Raw genomic sequence first — 15,544 nt, 5'->3', positions numbered from 1 at the left:
TAGCAGCAGAGTAATTTGTTAACAAAGATTTAGGGGCAATTTTAGTGACCAGTGGGGGTTGACTCTTAGGAGGCTGTCTTTCAATCGGGACTTTTTTTGTATTAAACAATGATTTGTGCGCGGTTTTAGTAGCAGTTGGAGGTAACATGCTGGGAGCTGAAACAGTTTTTGTTGTGTCAGTTAACATAGGCACTTCAAATAAATAAATGTTACAAGTTTCTTACTCAAGTGGCACACTTGTTGGTCTTTATTTCATGTGAGTAAAGCCGTACACTCGTAGCTAAACAGAAAAGTATTTTGATGTAGTTACCAGAGTCCTCGACTAAATATAGTTTATATAATTCTCTCTCTCTCAGGATCCTCTGCATTGCATATACATCTTGAAATCTGTTTGTAATGTACGCCTGTTGTTGAAATGATTTCAAAATTGTTTTTATAAGGAAGGCATGCATATTGTATATAAAAAGAATAAAAGAAGACCTAAATGCGCAAAATGTGTTTCAGTAGGTACAGATGTGGAAATTTGAGAATGTAGGTACTCATTGTTGGGCATGTTAAATAGCTTTTGGCGGAGGTGGGGATCATTTATTTGTGGCATACTTGCATATTGGTTGTGAAGCAAAAATCTGCTTTATGAATACAAACTATAGGTAGTTTACTGAATTCCTAGCAATAGTATGAAGCAAATTGTACATCTTTCACAAGTGTGATTTATAATAACATTTTTTAATGTAATATGTTCTGTGATTTCATTACCAGGGAAGAAGATTTTTGAGTTTTCTGTTCAGCTGGAATGTTGGATTCATAAATTTAATCCACGGGACTGTGAAAAACCAGTTGCAGTGTTTTCCAAAGTATGTATGCTAAGTGTTTGAGTACTTAAACCAGAGTCTTCTGTTGGATGTGAAGACAATCTATTTGTAAGAATGGTTGTAAAGAGTTGTTTTCTGCATAGATTCAATGGCAAATTCTCACTTCATTGCTTTGAAAGAGAGATGTGGAATTCCTATCGCCCAAAGGCCAAGGCATATTGTTTGTGGTGAAGTCCAAGAAGACCATTTTGACCATTGGACACACAGCATCTTCCTTCCGGCAGCACAAACCCAGGAGCTGACAGTTCACAGTACACCAGGGTAGTTAACCTCTTGGCTGCTAGGCGTTTTCCCCCCCTGTGCTGGAAATTTAAATTATTCTTTATTCATGACGAGCTCAGCTCGTCATCAGCACAGCTCAACTGTGCATCATGACGAGCTGAGCTCGTCATCAGCATCGAAAGGGTTAAGACATACAGGAATCCTCAGTTGCTAATGCAAGATGTGTATATGAGCATACTGTATGTTACACATTGGATATATCATTAAATACTATAAAGCTTTTACTATTAGGGCAAGTGCTATCATGAACTAAAGTAAGCTGCAAGTGTGATGCATTTTTTTATTGTAATTCCAAAATAAAAGCATGCAGTTTTTTGTAAAATCTAACAATTTATGGCTATGTCTAAAAGTTAATTTTTTATTACATTTTATTAGTAAATTGAAACCCTGTACAACAATTAGTTATTCCACTATAAAAAGCAGTCAAGGACCTGGAATGTTGGATATCTAGTAATCGGTGCAGAGCCTCACACATCCCAAGAATCTTGAAAAAAAATTAGCTTTTTAGTAGAGCAACAGGCACTATACATTTGCACAAACAACTTCTGATCCAGCATGTAATATCCTTTGTGCATCCTACGAGTCTTCAGTACCTTTCTGTGCCTGATAGTCACAAAGGGGCTCCCAGAAGTCCGTGGGATGTCTTTCCGGTACAGTGTATATCTCAGTGTGATCCCTAAAGTACATGTCCTGCATCAAGGTCATAGCTGCTTGCCTTTTGGCCAGAAGCAGTGCCATGGTGGGAAAGCGCTGCATTGTTTTAGATAAATATATTGTTTCCAGAGGTTTCTTGATAATACGCAGGTACATAGTGCTTGTGAACATGGAATAATGGCCAGTTGTTTTACGTACGAGGAATAGGATTTCTCCACAGGGAAAATGATTTTCCATGCGCATTAAATAATTGGGCATTACTCCATGGTCTCGAGCACTTTATGTACCTGCTTATTATAAAGAAATCTCTGGAAACAATATATTAGGAAAATAATTTTACCTGTGGAGAAATCTTATTTCCTGCAAACCGCAGTGTGGCGGTGTTCCTGTTTGAAGCGGACTCTTTATGCAATATAGCAAATATCTGGAATACAGTGTAATGAGCCCAAGTGTTTCCTTATGAGTGAACAGGGGCTTGCACTTCAATCCCAAAGTGATCTGTTAGGGGGTAGTGGGGTCGCTCAGCCTTAGGCCTAACATTTGCAAATAACAATGATAAAAAAATGACGCACACGATTCAAGAAGGAGATCCACACTAATTTACGACCGGGTACAGGGTGCAAAACAGGGTTAGGAGCCCAATAGTTTTCTATGGAGATTGGTCACAATGAAAAGATACTGCAGGCTCTGACTCGAAGGCCAGTGGGGTTGAACCAATTGGGGGGTGGGGGCTGTGGGCACCTGGACAGGTGTTAAAGTATTGCAATGCTTGGTAACGTTGGGACACCCATCGGAGTCCTCCTCTCCATGGCCCGGGGACAACTTATGCAGGTCTGACTTTAGGCATTGAGTTTTCTTACCGTGAGCAGTCAGTCGAGGGGGCCTGCGTGCAGAGGCTCCATGCAGCGATGGGGAGTCCATGAGAGGTGAAACCAAGATGGACTCGAGCTATGGGCGGGTGCAGTTGTTGCTTCAGGTGTCTGGTTTTTGAGGTTCTGGGGCCTCAAAGTCTTTGCTTTGGAGTTTCTGCCGGATGCAGGAGAATAGGTCCGCTGTTCACTGGAGGCCTTGGGCTTTATCGAAGGCATGCATTCCTCCCAAGGTTCTGGAGTCAATCGCTGCTTATACAAGTTGACTTTGATGCAGTATTCGACAAGGGATACAGACAGGCCAGTAGGGTTGGTACTAGGTCAGCTGCTTCTTCTATCCTCTCTGCTTTTGCTGCTCTTCTGTGTCCTCTCTCTTCTTGGGTCCTCACGATCTGCTCCTCAGGTGGCAGGGGCTCCCCTACATACTTAATTTAGGGGCATTAGGGAGTGTAGGGTAGTAGCCTATAAACTACTTACCCTTGGGGGGGGGGTCACAACAATCCCTATATGACCACTTCCTGTGGGAAGGGGTCATAAACCTGTCCCAGAAGCCAGGCCTGCTGTAGAGGTGACTTAAAAATATCACCCTATCCTACTCTACCACACAATATAGCGCTGGGACGCCCCATTGCTGGGGCAGCCATGAGCTTTATAAATATTTTAACATAAGAACATAACTTGCAGTGGTGGGGAACATGACGCACAGTATTGTGCTACATGTCCTGTTTTCACTTTTGTTTGCACCAAGGCACTCGGCCTGCAATGGCAGCCTTGCACTCGTGCTGCTTCCCTTAGGGACCCTCTTTAGTACCCCAGGCCCTTGGTACCATCTTGGAACGTCTCAATAAAAAAAACAAAGTTGCGGCTGGTGCTGTATGCACAAGTTTTATTTTGGCTACCATTGCACCATGAAATGCAATCACACAGACATGTAGCCTCACTTTCATTTTTCTTTTTGCTTTGTTTTTACTGATCCTATGCCTTCGAGGCAAGCACATTTTTTTTGCCAATGCTATGGTGCATTGGGTGAAAATGCGAGACTTGGTAAATCTTTCAATATTATTAGTACCAATTTTGTGTTGTGGCATAGCTTAACTGTCTACAAAAGCTCTTAAAATGTGTGCCTGATGAATCAAGAGCAATCCAGATAGTTTGTTGCATTTACATATTTACAATTGAACTGGATTTTCTGGCCTTTTCCTGAGTAACTGGCTCACTCTTGTGCACTGTGGTCATGACAGGAGCTGATAGTTAAAACATGTGACCGGAGTAACAAATAGAGACGGTATCTGGCTTGACACTGTCTGAAGTATGATGGGTAAGGCTTGACTATTGGTTGATGTTTGGGCGCATGTACCCAATGTCATTGAACGGCAGATGCTTCCTACTGGTTCCTGGAAGGTTTGTTGCGTTTTAGGGTTTGAAAAGATTTTCCACAAGGCTAAATGTGTGACTGCGACATTGAACTGGGCTAGGGTTCCTTACCTCCAACATCCACCTGTTGGGATAGATTTTCAAACTGACTCAAAAGGTAAGCTTTTGGAAACAATATTGACTTCTAAGAAAATTATTGGTTCAACCTCTGAAGGTGGCTCAAGTAGCAAGGCTTCCCTCAGAGAAATCTGTGCAATGCATACACAACAACTGACCTAAAACAACAATAAATCTTAAAATCAAATTAAAGAGTCCAAACCAAATTAGTTAAAGAAATACAAAATTAAGCAAAGTACTGCAAATAATTATTGGAATGCTTATTAAAGCACAAGTATGTTTTGGAAACAAAATCCAACAAAGTAATGTACTGGATGCTATTCTTAAAAAATAAAACAAACGGGGGCTTTAAGAATGCTACTGTTTATTTATTTCAGGGAAGGGGCGTTTTTTTTTTAATGGTGGGGGTGCTTTGTAGTGAAAGAACGCAACCCCCCCCCCCCGAATCAGGGAATTTAAGAGAATAGTTCTAGAACTGTTAACTTCATTTAATTACAGTTTTTCTCCTTGTGCACCAGTTCTTTTGTGAGGAGTAGCTGCCAAGTTGCCACTGGTCTTCAGGTTCTCATTTTGACAGATACAGTCTCCTCTGTCTTGTGCACCTTCTGCACTTTCGCACTTCTGGAGAGAGGTTCCAACAGGCAAGGGAGCTCACTTGGGCTTTATCTGTACCCCTTTTATGGGTCAGCAAGAGATTCTCTTTCTTACCCTTTGAGACAATCTCCACGCCTTCCAGGCCCAGAGAAGTGGTATACTGCTGGATACCATTCTCTCCATATAGAAAGTCTTTGAAGATGCACTATATTCTATACTGCTCTAAGCAACAGGGTGTATAATAGGACAGGCAGCTGACGGCAACACTGTTTTCTGCCATGAAAAAGGATGTGCGTTTTTAGTGAATGCTAGATAGGCAAGCAGCACAACTAATCATACATAAGGAGTGTAGGTGATTCAAATCTATTGCTTCCATTAATTCTGTCACCTTTATGTATCTTCTTGATGTTATTGTGAAGTTAGCAAATCATTCCTAGCAAAGGTAAAAAGAATGAAGTTAAGTCAAAAGTTTCACTTAAGAGGTCACTTCCTGCAACTTCAGCTTTAAAACCTATGGTAGTGGGGACATTGTCAGCTCATGTTTCATATTTGTGCCAATGTGCAAACTATTTTGCACATTTGAAGTTAACCTACCAAAGTGTCAAAAGTGAAATTGTAATACTAAAATGATAATCGAAAACAATTTCTCCTTGAAGTCAAATTTATAGCACATTATATCCGTCTCCTCAGATTGCCAAAAATCATAATTTTCAAAACAAAATCGACTCTTTGACATAATGGATATTTAGTGATCGTTTTCTATCATTTTGCTACGATCATGAGACAGTGTTTGGATATTTAAGCATTTAAACCATTGTTCAACAATTGCAGAGACGGTTGTAAGATATTTAGTACCGCTAGGCCAAACTAGTGTCCGAATTTGTTCCATATAAGATTGTATAATGGCATTTTATTTTTTCAAAATATTTGTTTGTTTTGACCTTTTTGCAGCATTCACATAAGCCTGGTGCACTAGGGTAACTGTAGTGTTCAACAGTTGACCTCTCTCCGAGACTCCTGAAGGTCTCCTGGATGCTGCAGAAGGTACTCATCTTATACTTTTATTTTCACAGATCTTTGATGGAAAAAGTTGCAGAAATGTATTTCAGAGCGTGGAAAAAGGCTTCAGGTGATATCTTGAAGGTATTGTCTTTACTTCATACCATTCCATATTCCTGCCTTTACCTAAAATATTTGCTATTTGAAACACAGCTGAGTGTGAGACAGCCGTAGACTTTGTGAAATTCTATTTTTTTTAGATTTCATGTCTGTAGTAGAATTGGAAAGTAGTTTGCAAGATAAACACTGACTTTTTGTATTACACAACAGTATTTTTGTACATGTTTTTAAATATTTTCATGTTAAATGAAACACACATCAAAAGTAGAGAAATACAAGCAGTTTTACTTTTAGACACCCTGCAACTTTTTGGAGCCTGTTAGTCCCCTGTTGCTCGGATTCGGGCTGGAAGCCAAGACCTCCACGATACCTATGTCAGAATCATTACCTGAAGTCTATTGGCTGACTGTAAACAATGGGCACATGCTGCAGTGTCACCCTCCATGCTCGCAAGACCGGCTGCTGCTGAAACATGGCTGAAAGGAACAACTACTCAAGCCAGGTCTTAAGTTAAATTCATCAGGGGGAGAAAAAGGCATACTTTTTTTTTTATGAATTCCATATTTGTAACTGTTGTTTACCCATGTTTGTGGGATACACGCTTGCTTATGCCTACTTTAAGCATTTATGCCAGTATCAAGCTATGAATATCAAGTGTGTAGTTCATGCACCAACTTTAGACTTGGTCCTTCTTTATGAATAAACAAAGAAAATGCTTTAAAAATATTTTTTCTTACTCTTAATACAAACCCAAAGCATGTCTCCAGCTTAAACAACTTGTTTTAGCAACGGATAGCATCCATGAGAGCTATATGCTCGTCTGTCATATAGGAGCTCAGTATGTGAACTTCTTAAATTCTAAGGTTGAACCTAACACGCTTAAGGTGCAACTAAATATAATGTACTTAAATAAGCAAATTGTTCAATGTTCAAATTATTATACCCTCACACAAGTTTATTGTTTCAGACTATTGAAATTAACTGCATACAGGACTTCATGTATCACGGAGTTAACCTTCCGCGAAGTTCTCCAGTACATCCCAAAGTGCGAGAGGTAATTACTGTTTCATTTTAAGATTTCAGTTTCACATTTTGCATATTACTGATTATATGAATACATTGGAGCATGTGGGCAGGCTAAATGTCTCACTGCAGTTCTTATATTAAAAAAGAAGTCCTTCCCATTCTAGATAATAAACTACACATGAGAGCAACCATTTCTGCTTTTAAGAACTGTAAGTACAAATTGTTGCAAGAAATCGTACACAGATTTCCTTAACCACTGTCTAGCCTCTCCAGCTTGCTATCGAATGCAGCACTTACCAATTAGATATGTAAGAGCAGCACAGCAGGGTGCATATTGCCTCCATCTCTTAAAGTTCATATAAAATAGACACATTGTCCATTTCAAACTGCTTCTCACAGTCCACAAAACCATGCAAAACACAGGACCCCGTTACTTTGTAAACCGTTTTAAGCGCTATAACCCCTCGCGTTGCTTGAGATCCTCTGGGACAAACCTGGTTCAAATTCCCAGATTCAAATATAAGACCAAGGGCGGAAAATCCTTCAATGTTCTGGCAGCTAAAGCCTGGAACACCCTACCCGCCAACCTTAGAGCCATAGACAATGAGAACAACTTCAGAAAACTCCTCAAGACATGGGTCTACAAATTACCAGACTCCTCTGTCCTGGCTGCTATTTAGTTCTCTCTTCCATTTACTCCACTCTTTCAGTTATTCCTCTGCAGCTCGCCCAGCGCCATGATGCTCCCCTGGGAGCGAACGCTTGCTCTTTACAAATGCTCATAAATAAAAATATAAATATACAACCTTCAGTCATGAAATACTTGCCTAAAAGACCACTTCATTCTGTAAAATAAAACAGGATTACTTTATAGTCCAGTTTCTTTTTCATCCTCAACAACATAGTTATAAGGAACAAAAGAGAAGGTAGAAGCTACTGGTCATTCCTTTCTGAAGTTTATGTTGTCTTTTAGTCTACAAACTGAAAATGTTTTCTCTGTGGATAGCCAATCCGAGCCTTCTGGTCTACATATCTTATTTTGAGTTTGCGGACTCTAAATGGACCCTGGAAAGGGAAGACCTCCCTTGTCCACTCTGATTAAATTACTTTTTATTTTTGCATCTACGAACTGTCCTCCAAACCGGGTTCAATGACCGCTTGTGGATTTACGGTCCGGATACCGTAACTGTTTAACCCTTTCTAGCCTACTCAATAATTTTTTCAAAGACTAATTTCTCAAACAACTCAATGGATTTACACCAAACCAAACAAAGGCACTATCTAAAGTAAATTTCAAATTTGTTGCAACTCCAATCCGCAGACAGTAAAGATTCTGTTACAAGTTAAAATAAGAAAAATCTCTTTTTTTGACAGTCACCCTCTCTTTAACTCCCCTTTGATGGATCTGCAATAAACTTACCAGTCCGAACCCATTTGCTATATATATATATATATATATATATATATATATAATCTGGTAAAAACTTCTAATGGGTCGTGACGCTCTAAAGACTCTTGTCGCTGAGCAATTAATATTGTGCAATAAAGAGATCTGGACTGATGGCAGGAAAGCAATCTGTCAAACGACTGGATATAGTTCATTTGCAGAAAGTACACATTTAAGCTCTGAACTAATAACGCAAGTAGTTGAGACACAGAATCCATTTTGCGCAGTCAGGACATTAATATAGAATTGCTTCATGAGAGCGTGGTTGGCATGTTAATAAAAGATGTATTAAACATTTTAAAACCAGTAACTGCTACATATATTTTAATTATGAATGAAACCAAGACTAATAAGATTTAAAAAGGTTATTTTTTTGAAAACTTTTTTCTCAAAGGATGTTTCTGATAGATACATCTGCCAGTGGATTCCTCACCTTGTGAATATCCCCTTGCGTCAGCAACATTCGGAAATTCTTTTTGTAGCTTTGCACCGAAGTGGACGACGTCATAGAGGCACGCCATTGCGCGCGACTCCGCTGATGTCACCGACACCATAATAGGCCCACGCCGGCGTGATGACATCAGTTCCCTTTTTTCCGCGTCGTCAACGCTAACTGTTTTCAAGGGATCGTCTGTAGCCGTTACAGTAACTTTGTTACTCTGTGATTTTTCTCTGTGGTTTATTGTCTTCTGTCGAGATGTCGTCGAAGAAGACCGGATTTAAGGCTTGCGGTAAATGTGGCAAGACCATGTCAATCACTGACCTGCATGAGTGCTGCCTCTGGTGTCTGAGCTCCGACCATGACGTTGAGGAGTGCCAATCTTGCAATAAGATGACACCAAAGGCCCTTCAAGAGAGGGAGACGAAGCTCCTTGTTGCAAAATTAAAAAGTGAGAAGGAGAAGAAAACTTCGAAGTCGCGAACTCGGCGTTCGAGGTCGAGATCTCGTTCGAGGTCGCGATCAGAGTCGTCCTCTGCTCATGCTTCGAGGTGCTCGAGGAAGAAACACAAGAAGAGGAGCCATGAGTCAAGACATCATTCTGGAAAGGACTCGAGTTCAAGACCGAAGTCGCAGGTTAAGCTGCTTCGGAAGGAGGTGGTGTCTTCGGCTTCGGAAGCACAGGTCTCTGAGGGTGAGGCTTCGCATGCGGATTCGCCTGGCTCACCTAAGCAGGTAGTGAATCCATCTCCGGTTCCGTCCCATCCTTCAGGCCAGGAGGATGAAGGTGAAGTGGAGGAAGTTGGTGAAGTCGAGGCTCAGTTGCCTGCGGACAGTCGACTCTGGTGCACCAGCTTGAAGTGGAGGTCGACGTTGTGACGACTCCGCTCCCTCGGGAATAGCCTGGGGGCTCGTATCCTGCCTTTCCGGCTCCAGGTCAAGATCTGATGCAATTCCTCAATGCCATGTTAGAGGTCTACTCAAGGGCAATGTACCCGTCTGGTGCACCTGTTGGTCCCACAGGTCCTATGGGGTTTAGTCTGGGTGTTCCCCAGGCTTATGCCCCTGCGCCCTTCATGCCGGCTCCAGCACCGCATCGGCATTTTCCGACGCCGGCGAAGCCTTCGACGCCGAAGCCGTCGCCGCTGAATCCATCGGCGCCGATTCCTTCGACGACGGTCCTCTCGACTCCGATGCCGAATCCGGTTCGACCTAGAGTTAAACTGCCTCGCCCTACTTCAGGTTCGACGCCGACTCCGGTGGAGTCGATCATGGATCCGTCGGCTTCGTTTGTGAAGGAGAGGTCGAGGCGTGAGGCACAGAGGCTTCTGGGGGAACAGAGGTATCGGGATGAAGACGTAGAGGAAGGTAAGATTCAGGAGTCTGAGGATCCTTTTTATGACCGGAGGGAGGCTAGTGGCCTGGAACTGTCTCCTGAGTGGGATTTGGCCTCTACATCTGATACACCTTCTAGGGATGTGACTCCTTACCATGTGGTAATAAAGAAGGCGGCAGACTTTTTAAACATCACACTGCCTACTGCTGAGTACAAGTCAAATATTCTGACGGAGGTCCTCCATTCACCTTACTCTGTAATTGAACCAATGCTGCCATTCAATGATGCTTAGGCTGAGCCAATCTATGAGGTGTGGAAGAAACTTCTGTCAGCCCCTGCCGTTTCAAGGGCAGTTGCGAGGAGATATAGGGTGGCTCCTAATGACCGTGACTTTTTATCTACACACCTCCTGCCTGAACGTTTAGTTGTGCAGGCTGCCTGCTCTAAGAAGTCTGCGGGGGCTTTTCCGCAGGTTCCTGGAGAGAAAGAATTGAGAAAGCAGGATCAGCCAGCTAAGAAAGTGTTCTCCTCAGCCAGCATGGCATTAAAATCTACTAATGCGACTTGCCTGATGGCACGTTACATCCATGCCCTGATGGATTCTGTAAAACAGTTAGTGACCAACATTCCTGAAGGGGATAGAAAGGACTTTCAGGAGGTTGTATTGGACACTCAGGCTGCAGCAAGGCAGGTAATCCAGAGTGGGCTGGACACGGCAGATTCGGTGGCGAGAGTCATGGGCTCTTCGGTGGCCACTAGGAGAGCTGCGTGGTTAAAGTTGTCAGAGTTCTCAGTAGATGTACAGTCTGCCTTGATGGATTTGCCCTTTGAAGGGTCTGAACCTGTTGGGAAGAAGGCTGACGCTGCTTTAGAGCGTTTTAAAAACAGCAGAGCGACGGTCAAGTCGTTGGGGTTTCAGACAAGAGGCACATTTGGGAAGCAGTTCAGAGGATTTGGCAGGTCTTCTCAACAACAGCCACAGCAGCAGCAAAATACGCTGTACAAGTCTTATAGGGGTACAAAAGGGGGTGGTGATGGACGGAGCATCTGAATCAATCAAACACTCACAACCAGTCAAAAGATCTGGGTTTAATCCATCACCGTTCTTTAGCCCACTCTGCCACCCCAGTTCAGACATGGCTATATGCAAATCAGTCTGACCCTGTGCCTCATGGGAACAGTCCAGCCCTAACTGCCAAGCCATGTCTTCCCTGGACCGGAAACAAGCATCCGAGGACCGGTTTCTGGCATTCCAGCCGTCTTCAGCCCGGCTTGCTTGAATCCAGTGGCAAAGTGAGCAAGGGACTCACGTCTGAGCATACCCTGCCACACTTATGGCAGCCAAAAGCAGTACAAAAGGGGGTGGTGATGGACGTCTTATAGGGGCAGACAAAGAGCTCGTCCCAGAAGTCGTCAAGCCTCCTCCTCTTCCTCTTCCCCTTCCCAGCCCCCTGCCAACACAGCAAAGCAGCCCTAGATCCGCCATTCTGGATCATGTGGGCCCAGGGGGGGGTCGGCTTACCCATTTCCTACGAGATTGGGAATTGATTACATCGGATCTTTGGGTTCTCAATCCCGTGGAAAATGGGTATGCTCTTCCTTTTCGTGAGTTTCCCCCAAATTACCCTCCTTGCCATGGTTTTTGTTCGGAGGACCACCTGCTTCTCCTGCAGGAAGAAGTCCTGGCACTGTTCAGAAAGGGTGCGATAGAGGTGGTTCCCGAGCAGGAGAGGGGTCAGGGATGCTACTCCCGGTATTTCCTGATCCCCAAGAAGGATGGCAGACTTCGTCCAATCCTGGACCTCAGGATTTTGAACCTCTATCTCAAACAGGAGAGGTTCAAGATGCTCACTCTTGTGCAGGTTCTTCAGGCGCTGCTGGAAGAAGACTGGATGGTGTTGATCGATTTACAGGATGCGTATTTTCATATTCCTATCCTAAAGTCGCACAGGAAGTATCTCCGTTTCACGGTTGGGTCGCAACACTACCAGTTTGCGGTCCTTCCGTTTGGTCTTACTACTGCGCCTCGAGTCTTCACCAAGGTGATGGCAGTAGTGGCTGCACATCTCGGAAGGTCTGGGATACCTGTATTTCCGTATCAGGACGATTGGCTGATCAAGGCAGAATCTCCAGAGATAGTGCTCCATCATCTGCAGGAGACAACTCAGTTGTTGCACAGGTTGGGTTTTTCGATAAATGTACCCAAGTCTCACCTGGTGCCCTCCCAGCGCAACCTGTTCATAGGTGCGGTACTGGTCACTACTGTGTGTCGTGCAATCCCTCCTCCTCAAAGGATTCACGACATACAGGAAATGTTTCCTTTATTTCACAGTGGAGCGGTTGTTCCGGTCCTGAAGGTCCTTCGTCTGCTCTGTCTGATGGCTTCTTGCATTCTGTTGGTCATCCATGCATACTGGCACATTGGGGCGCTCCAGTGGTGCCTCCGCAGGCAGTGGTATCATCACGATGGAGATCTCAGGGAGTCAGTCAGGATCTCCAGGGAAACTGCGGCGGATCTTCCTTGGTGGAGCGTGGAGGGCAATCTGTCACAAGGATAGCCTTTTCAACTACCTCCATCGGTGGCCATAGTGATAACGGATGCATCCACTCTAGGGTGGGGTGCTCATCTGGGGGATCTGGAGGTCAAGGGTCTTGGGTCTCCAGAGGAAAAGTTGTTTCACATCAACCTTCTAGAGTTGCGGGCCATACGTTTAGCGCTCAAGGCCTTCCTCCCTTCCCTTCGCGGTCGGTCAGTTCAAGTCCTGACGGACAACACCACCGCGATGTGGTATGTCAACAAGCAGGGAGGAGTAGGGTCGCAGTGTCTCTGCAGAGAGGCTCTGAGTCTCTGGTCCTGGGTTCAGGACCATCGGATTAGTCTGATGGCAAATCTGTCCGGGGTTCTGAAGTCACGCGCAGACAGTGTCAGTCGGCAGTTCTCGGCCGACCACGAGTGGAGGCTTCACCCGGAGGTGGTTCGTCACGTCTTCCGGAAGTGGGGAACTCCTCAGGTGGACCTGTTTTCCACTCACGAGAATGCTCACTGCCCGTCGTTCTGCAGTCTCCAGTTAACGATGCAAGGAGCACTGGGGGACGCGTTTCAGTTGAGTTGGCACGCGCAACTCCTTTACGCGTTTCCTCCCATACCCTTGATTCCTCAGGTTCTGAGGAAGATTCGCCAAGACCGGGCCCAAGTTATATTGATCGCCCCGGATTGGCCAAGAAGGGTGTGGTACACAGATCTTCTCCACCTCTCCTCGTGCTTGCCGCTCCGTCTCCCTCACAGGGCAGATCTCCTCTTCCAGATAGAGGGGCAGGTTCTACACCTCCACCTCCAGACCGTACACCTTCGTGCCTGGAGATTGAACGGGGCAATCTGAGTTCCTTTTCTCTTCCACACGATGTGGTGGATGCCATTTTGTCGGCCAGGCATGACTCCACTAAGTCTATCTATTCTTATAGGTGGTCTAAATTTGTTGCTTGGTGTGGGGAGAAGTCCATTGACCCTTTAAGGGCTCGTTTGTCCAATATACTTCAATTTGCACTTTCTTTGGCCCAGCAGGGTTTTGTGGTGGCAACTATCAAAGGTTATTTATCAGCCTTATCGGCTTTCCTTTGTTTGCCGGACCAGCCCACTTTATTTAAATCTCCTATTGTATTACGATTCATCAAGGGCCTTACAAATACATTTCCTCCAACACCTTTTATTGTTCCTCAATGGGATTTGAACCATGTGCTTACGTTTTTAGGTTTCACCTATTACCATTTGCTTGCGAATGGAATAGGCGAAAATTTAAGGGCTTGATCGACTAGTGAAACCACTGCAGTTTCTTTACAGTGCATGTGAAGTCACGTGACCACAAAAGCGGGTCACGTGACCACACAAGCACGAGCATCTCCCTAATCCGCCTGCCTCCCCTCGCTCGCATTTACGCCCTCCCACCAGGCTCTCCCGCCCCCATCAGGCTTCCTCCTAATCCTCCTGCCTCCCCTTGCGCATTCACGCCCCCCCACCATTCAAAAACACAGAAACCCCCGACCCCATCCGGCTTCCCTCCGCGCATCTGCTACTGTGCGCACTACATATGGGTAACGTGTATTTCCTACCACACACTAATTACAATTGTTACCTGCTCACACTATTGTGCAACTCACCCCTTACCCTCTCCCAAAAAAACACGATGACTCTCGGTCTCCCCAATGACATTTAAAAATTACACAGAGATCGCGCGCAAAAAAAAGTAAACTCGACAATTCGAGACGCTCTGCTTGTTCAGAGCCTCGAGAAAGCAGGTCAGCAGCTGCCGAGGGAGCGCCCGCTGCTGCATCCGCCCCACACTCTGCTGTTTACTTTTGCGCTTTCATTAAAGGCACCCCTCACTGTGCCCAGGCCGAAGGGGATGTCCGAGGCTCACTTGCAGCTTACTCTAGAACCAGTGTTGTCACAACAAGGAAGAGAGCCTAGGAGGGTGGCAGTGCAAGCGTCAGCGATGCCTCTGTGTGCATGGTTTTATCATCGGAGAACAAACACTGCTCTTGCAACATCTGCTTGGGGAAAATCTATCAAATGCCAGGATGATGCCTTTAGACATCTTTTAAAGTAACCCTCGTGCCAGAGACCATGCACACCCTGACAGATAGCACATAACTGGCGGCAGCGCCTCGTGGCTTCCTTCTAGTGTAGTGGGACTTATTTTATCTGCACCCAGAGAATGAACGGACTAGTAATGTTCAGGGCATGCGTAAATTTGTAGAGCAATCCATCAACCCACTGAGTTATCTCTTTACACTTACACAAGCGTCGAATTCCACAGAACAGCACGGTAGTGGCAGGATACAGAAGCGTGAAAGGAATCAACATAACGGCAGAAAAGACCAGAAAGAAAGCCTAACTGGAATGATAAATGCTTAAAATGGAAGTTTAAAAAAAGATTTTGAAAAAGGAAGAAGATGAATCAAGAAGTGGGAATAAAAAAATAATAGCGATGGACAAAAGGTTCAAATTGTTTAAGTAAAACAAAGTTACAAGAGGACAAACAATTATTATTATTTTTTTTTTAAACTTTATTTTTGGTGCAGACAATGATAGCATATAACAGTTGCGTCAACAGTCACAGGAGATCAACAACATTATGTCATAGTACATTTTTCTGTATACACGGCCCATCAGCCCACAACCCGAGGGCCGGGCGGCGGTAGCTGGTAGCATAGAAGCCAGGTCCTGAACCTAGCCCTGTGACTGCACGGCAGGATATTCTGATCTGCTTTTCTTTCGAGTTTCTTTAATACAGATCACCCCCCAACTCCCCAAAGGCACCCCTCCCCCCAAAACTTCGGCATTCATGGCTAAAACATGTGTACACAGGTCGTTCACCTCATTATGGCACTCCTATTGGCAGGCATAGCAGTGGTCGG

General features: G+C 44.5%; 1 protein-coding gene across 1 annotated transcript in view; it reads left to right on the top strand.

Annotated features, from left to right (window-relative positions):
• NCAPG2 (non-SMC condensin II complex subunit G2) overlaps positions 1 to 15,544 on the top strand; it is a 431,039-nt gene that overhangs the window by 52,392 nt on the left and 363,103 nt on the right. The window contains exons 7-9 of the mRNA XM_086941500.1: positions 760 to 854; positions 5,836 to 5,905; positions 6,849 to 6,935. Of these exons, the coding sequence (XP_086797626.1) occupies positions 760 to 854; positions 5,836 to 5,905; positions 6,849 to 6,935 (252 nt within the window). The remainder of the gene's footprint in view (positions 1 to 759; positions 855 to 5,835; positions 5,906 to 6,848; positions 6,936 to 15,544) is intronic.

The sequence above is a fragment of the Lissotriton vulgaris genome, chromosome 10 (assembly GCF_964263255.1).
Source record: "Lissotriton vulgaris chromosome 10, aLisVul1.2, whole genome shotgun sequence".
Classification (NCBI taxonomy): domain Eukaryota; kingdom Metazoa; phylum Chordata; class Amphibia; order Caudata; family Salamandridae; genus Lissotriton; species Lissotriton vulgaris.
This window is presented reverse-complemented; position numbering and strand designations above follow the sequence as displayed.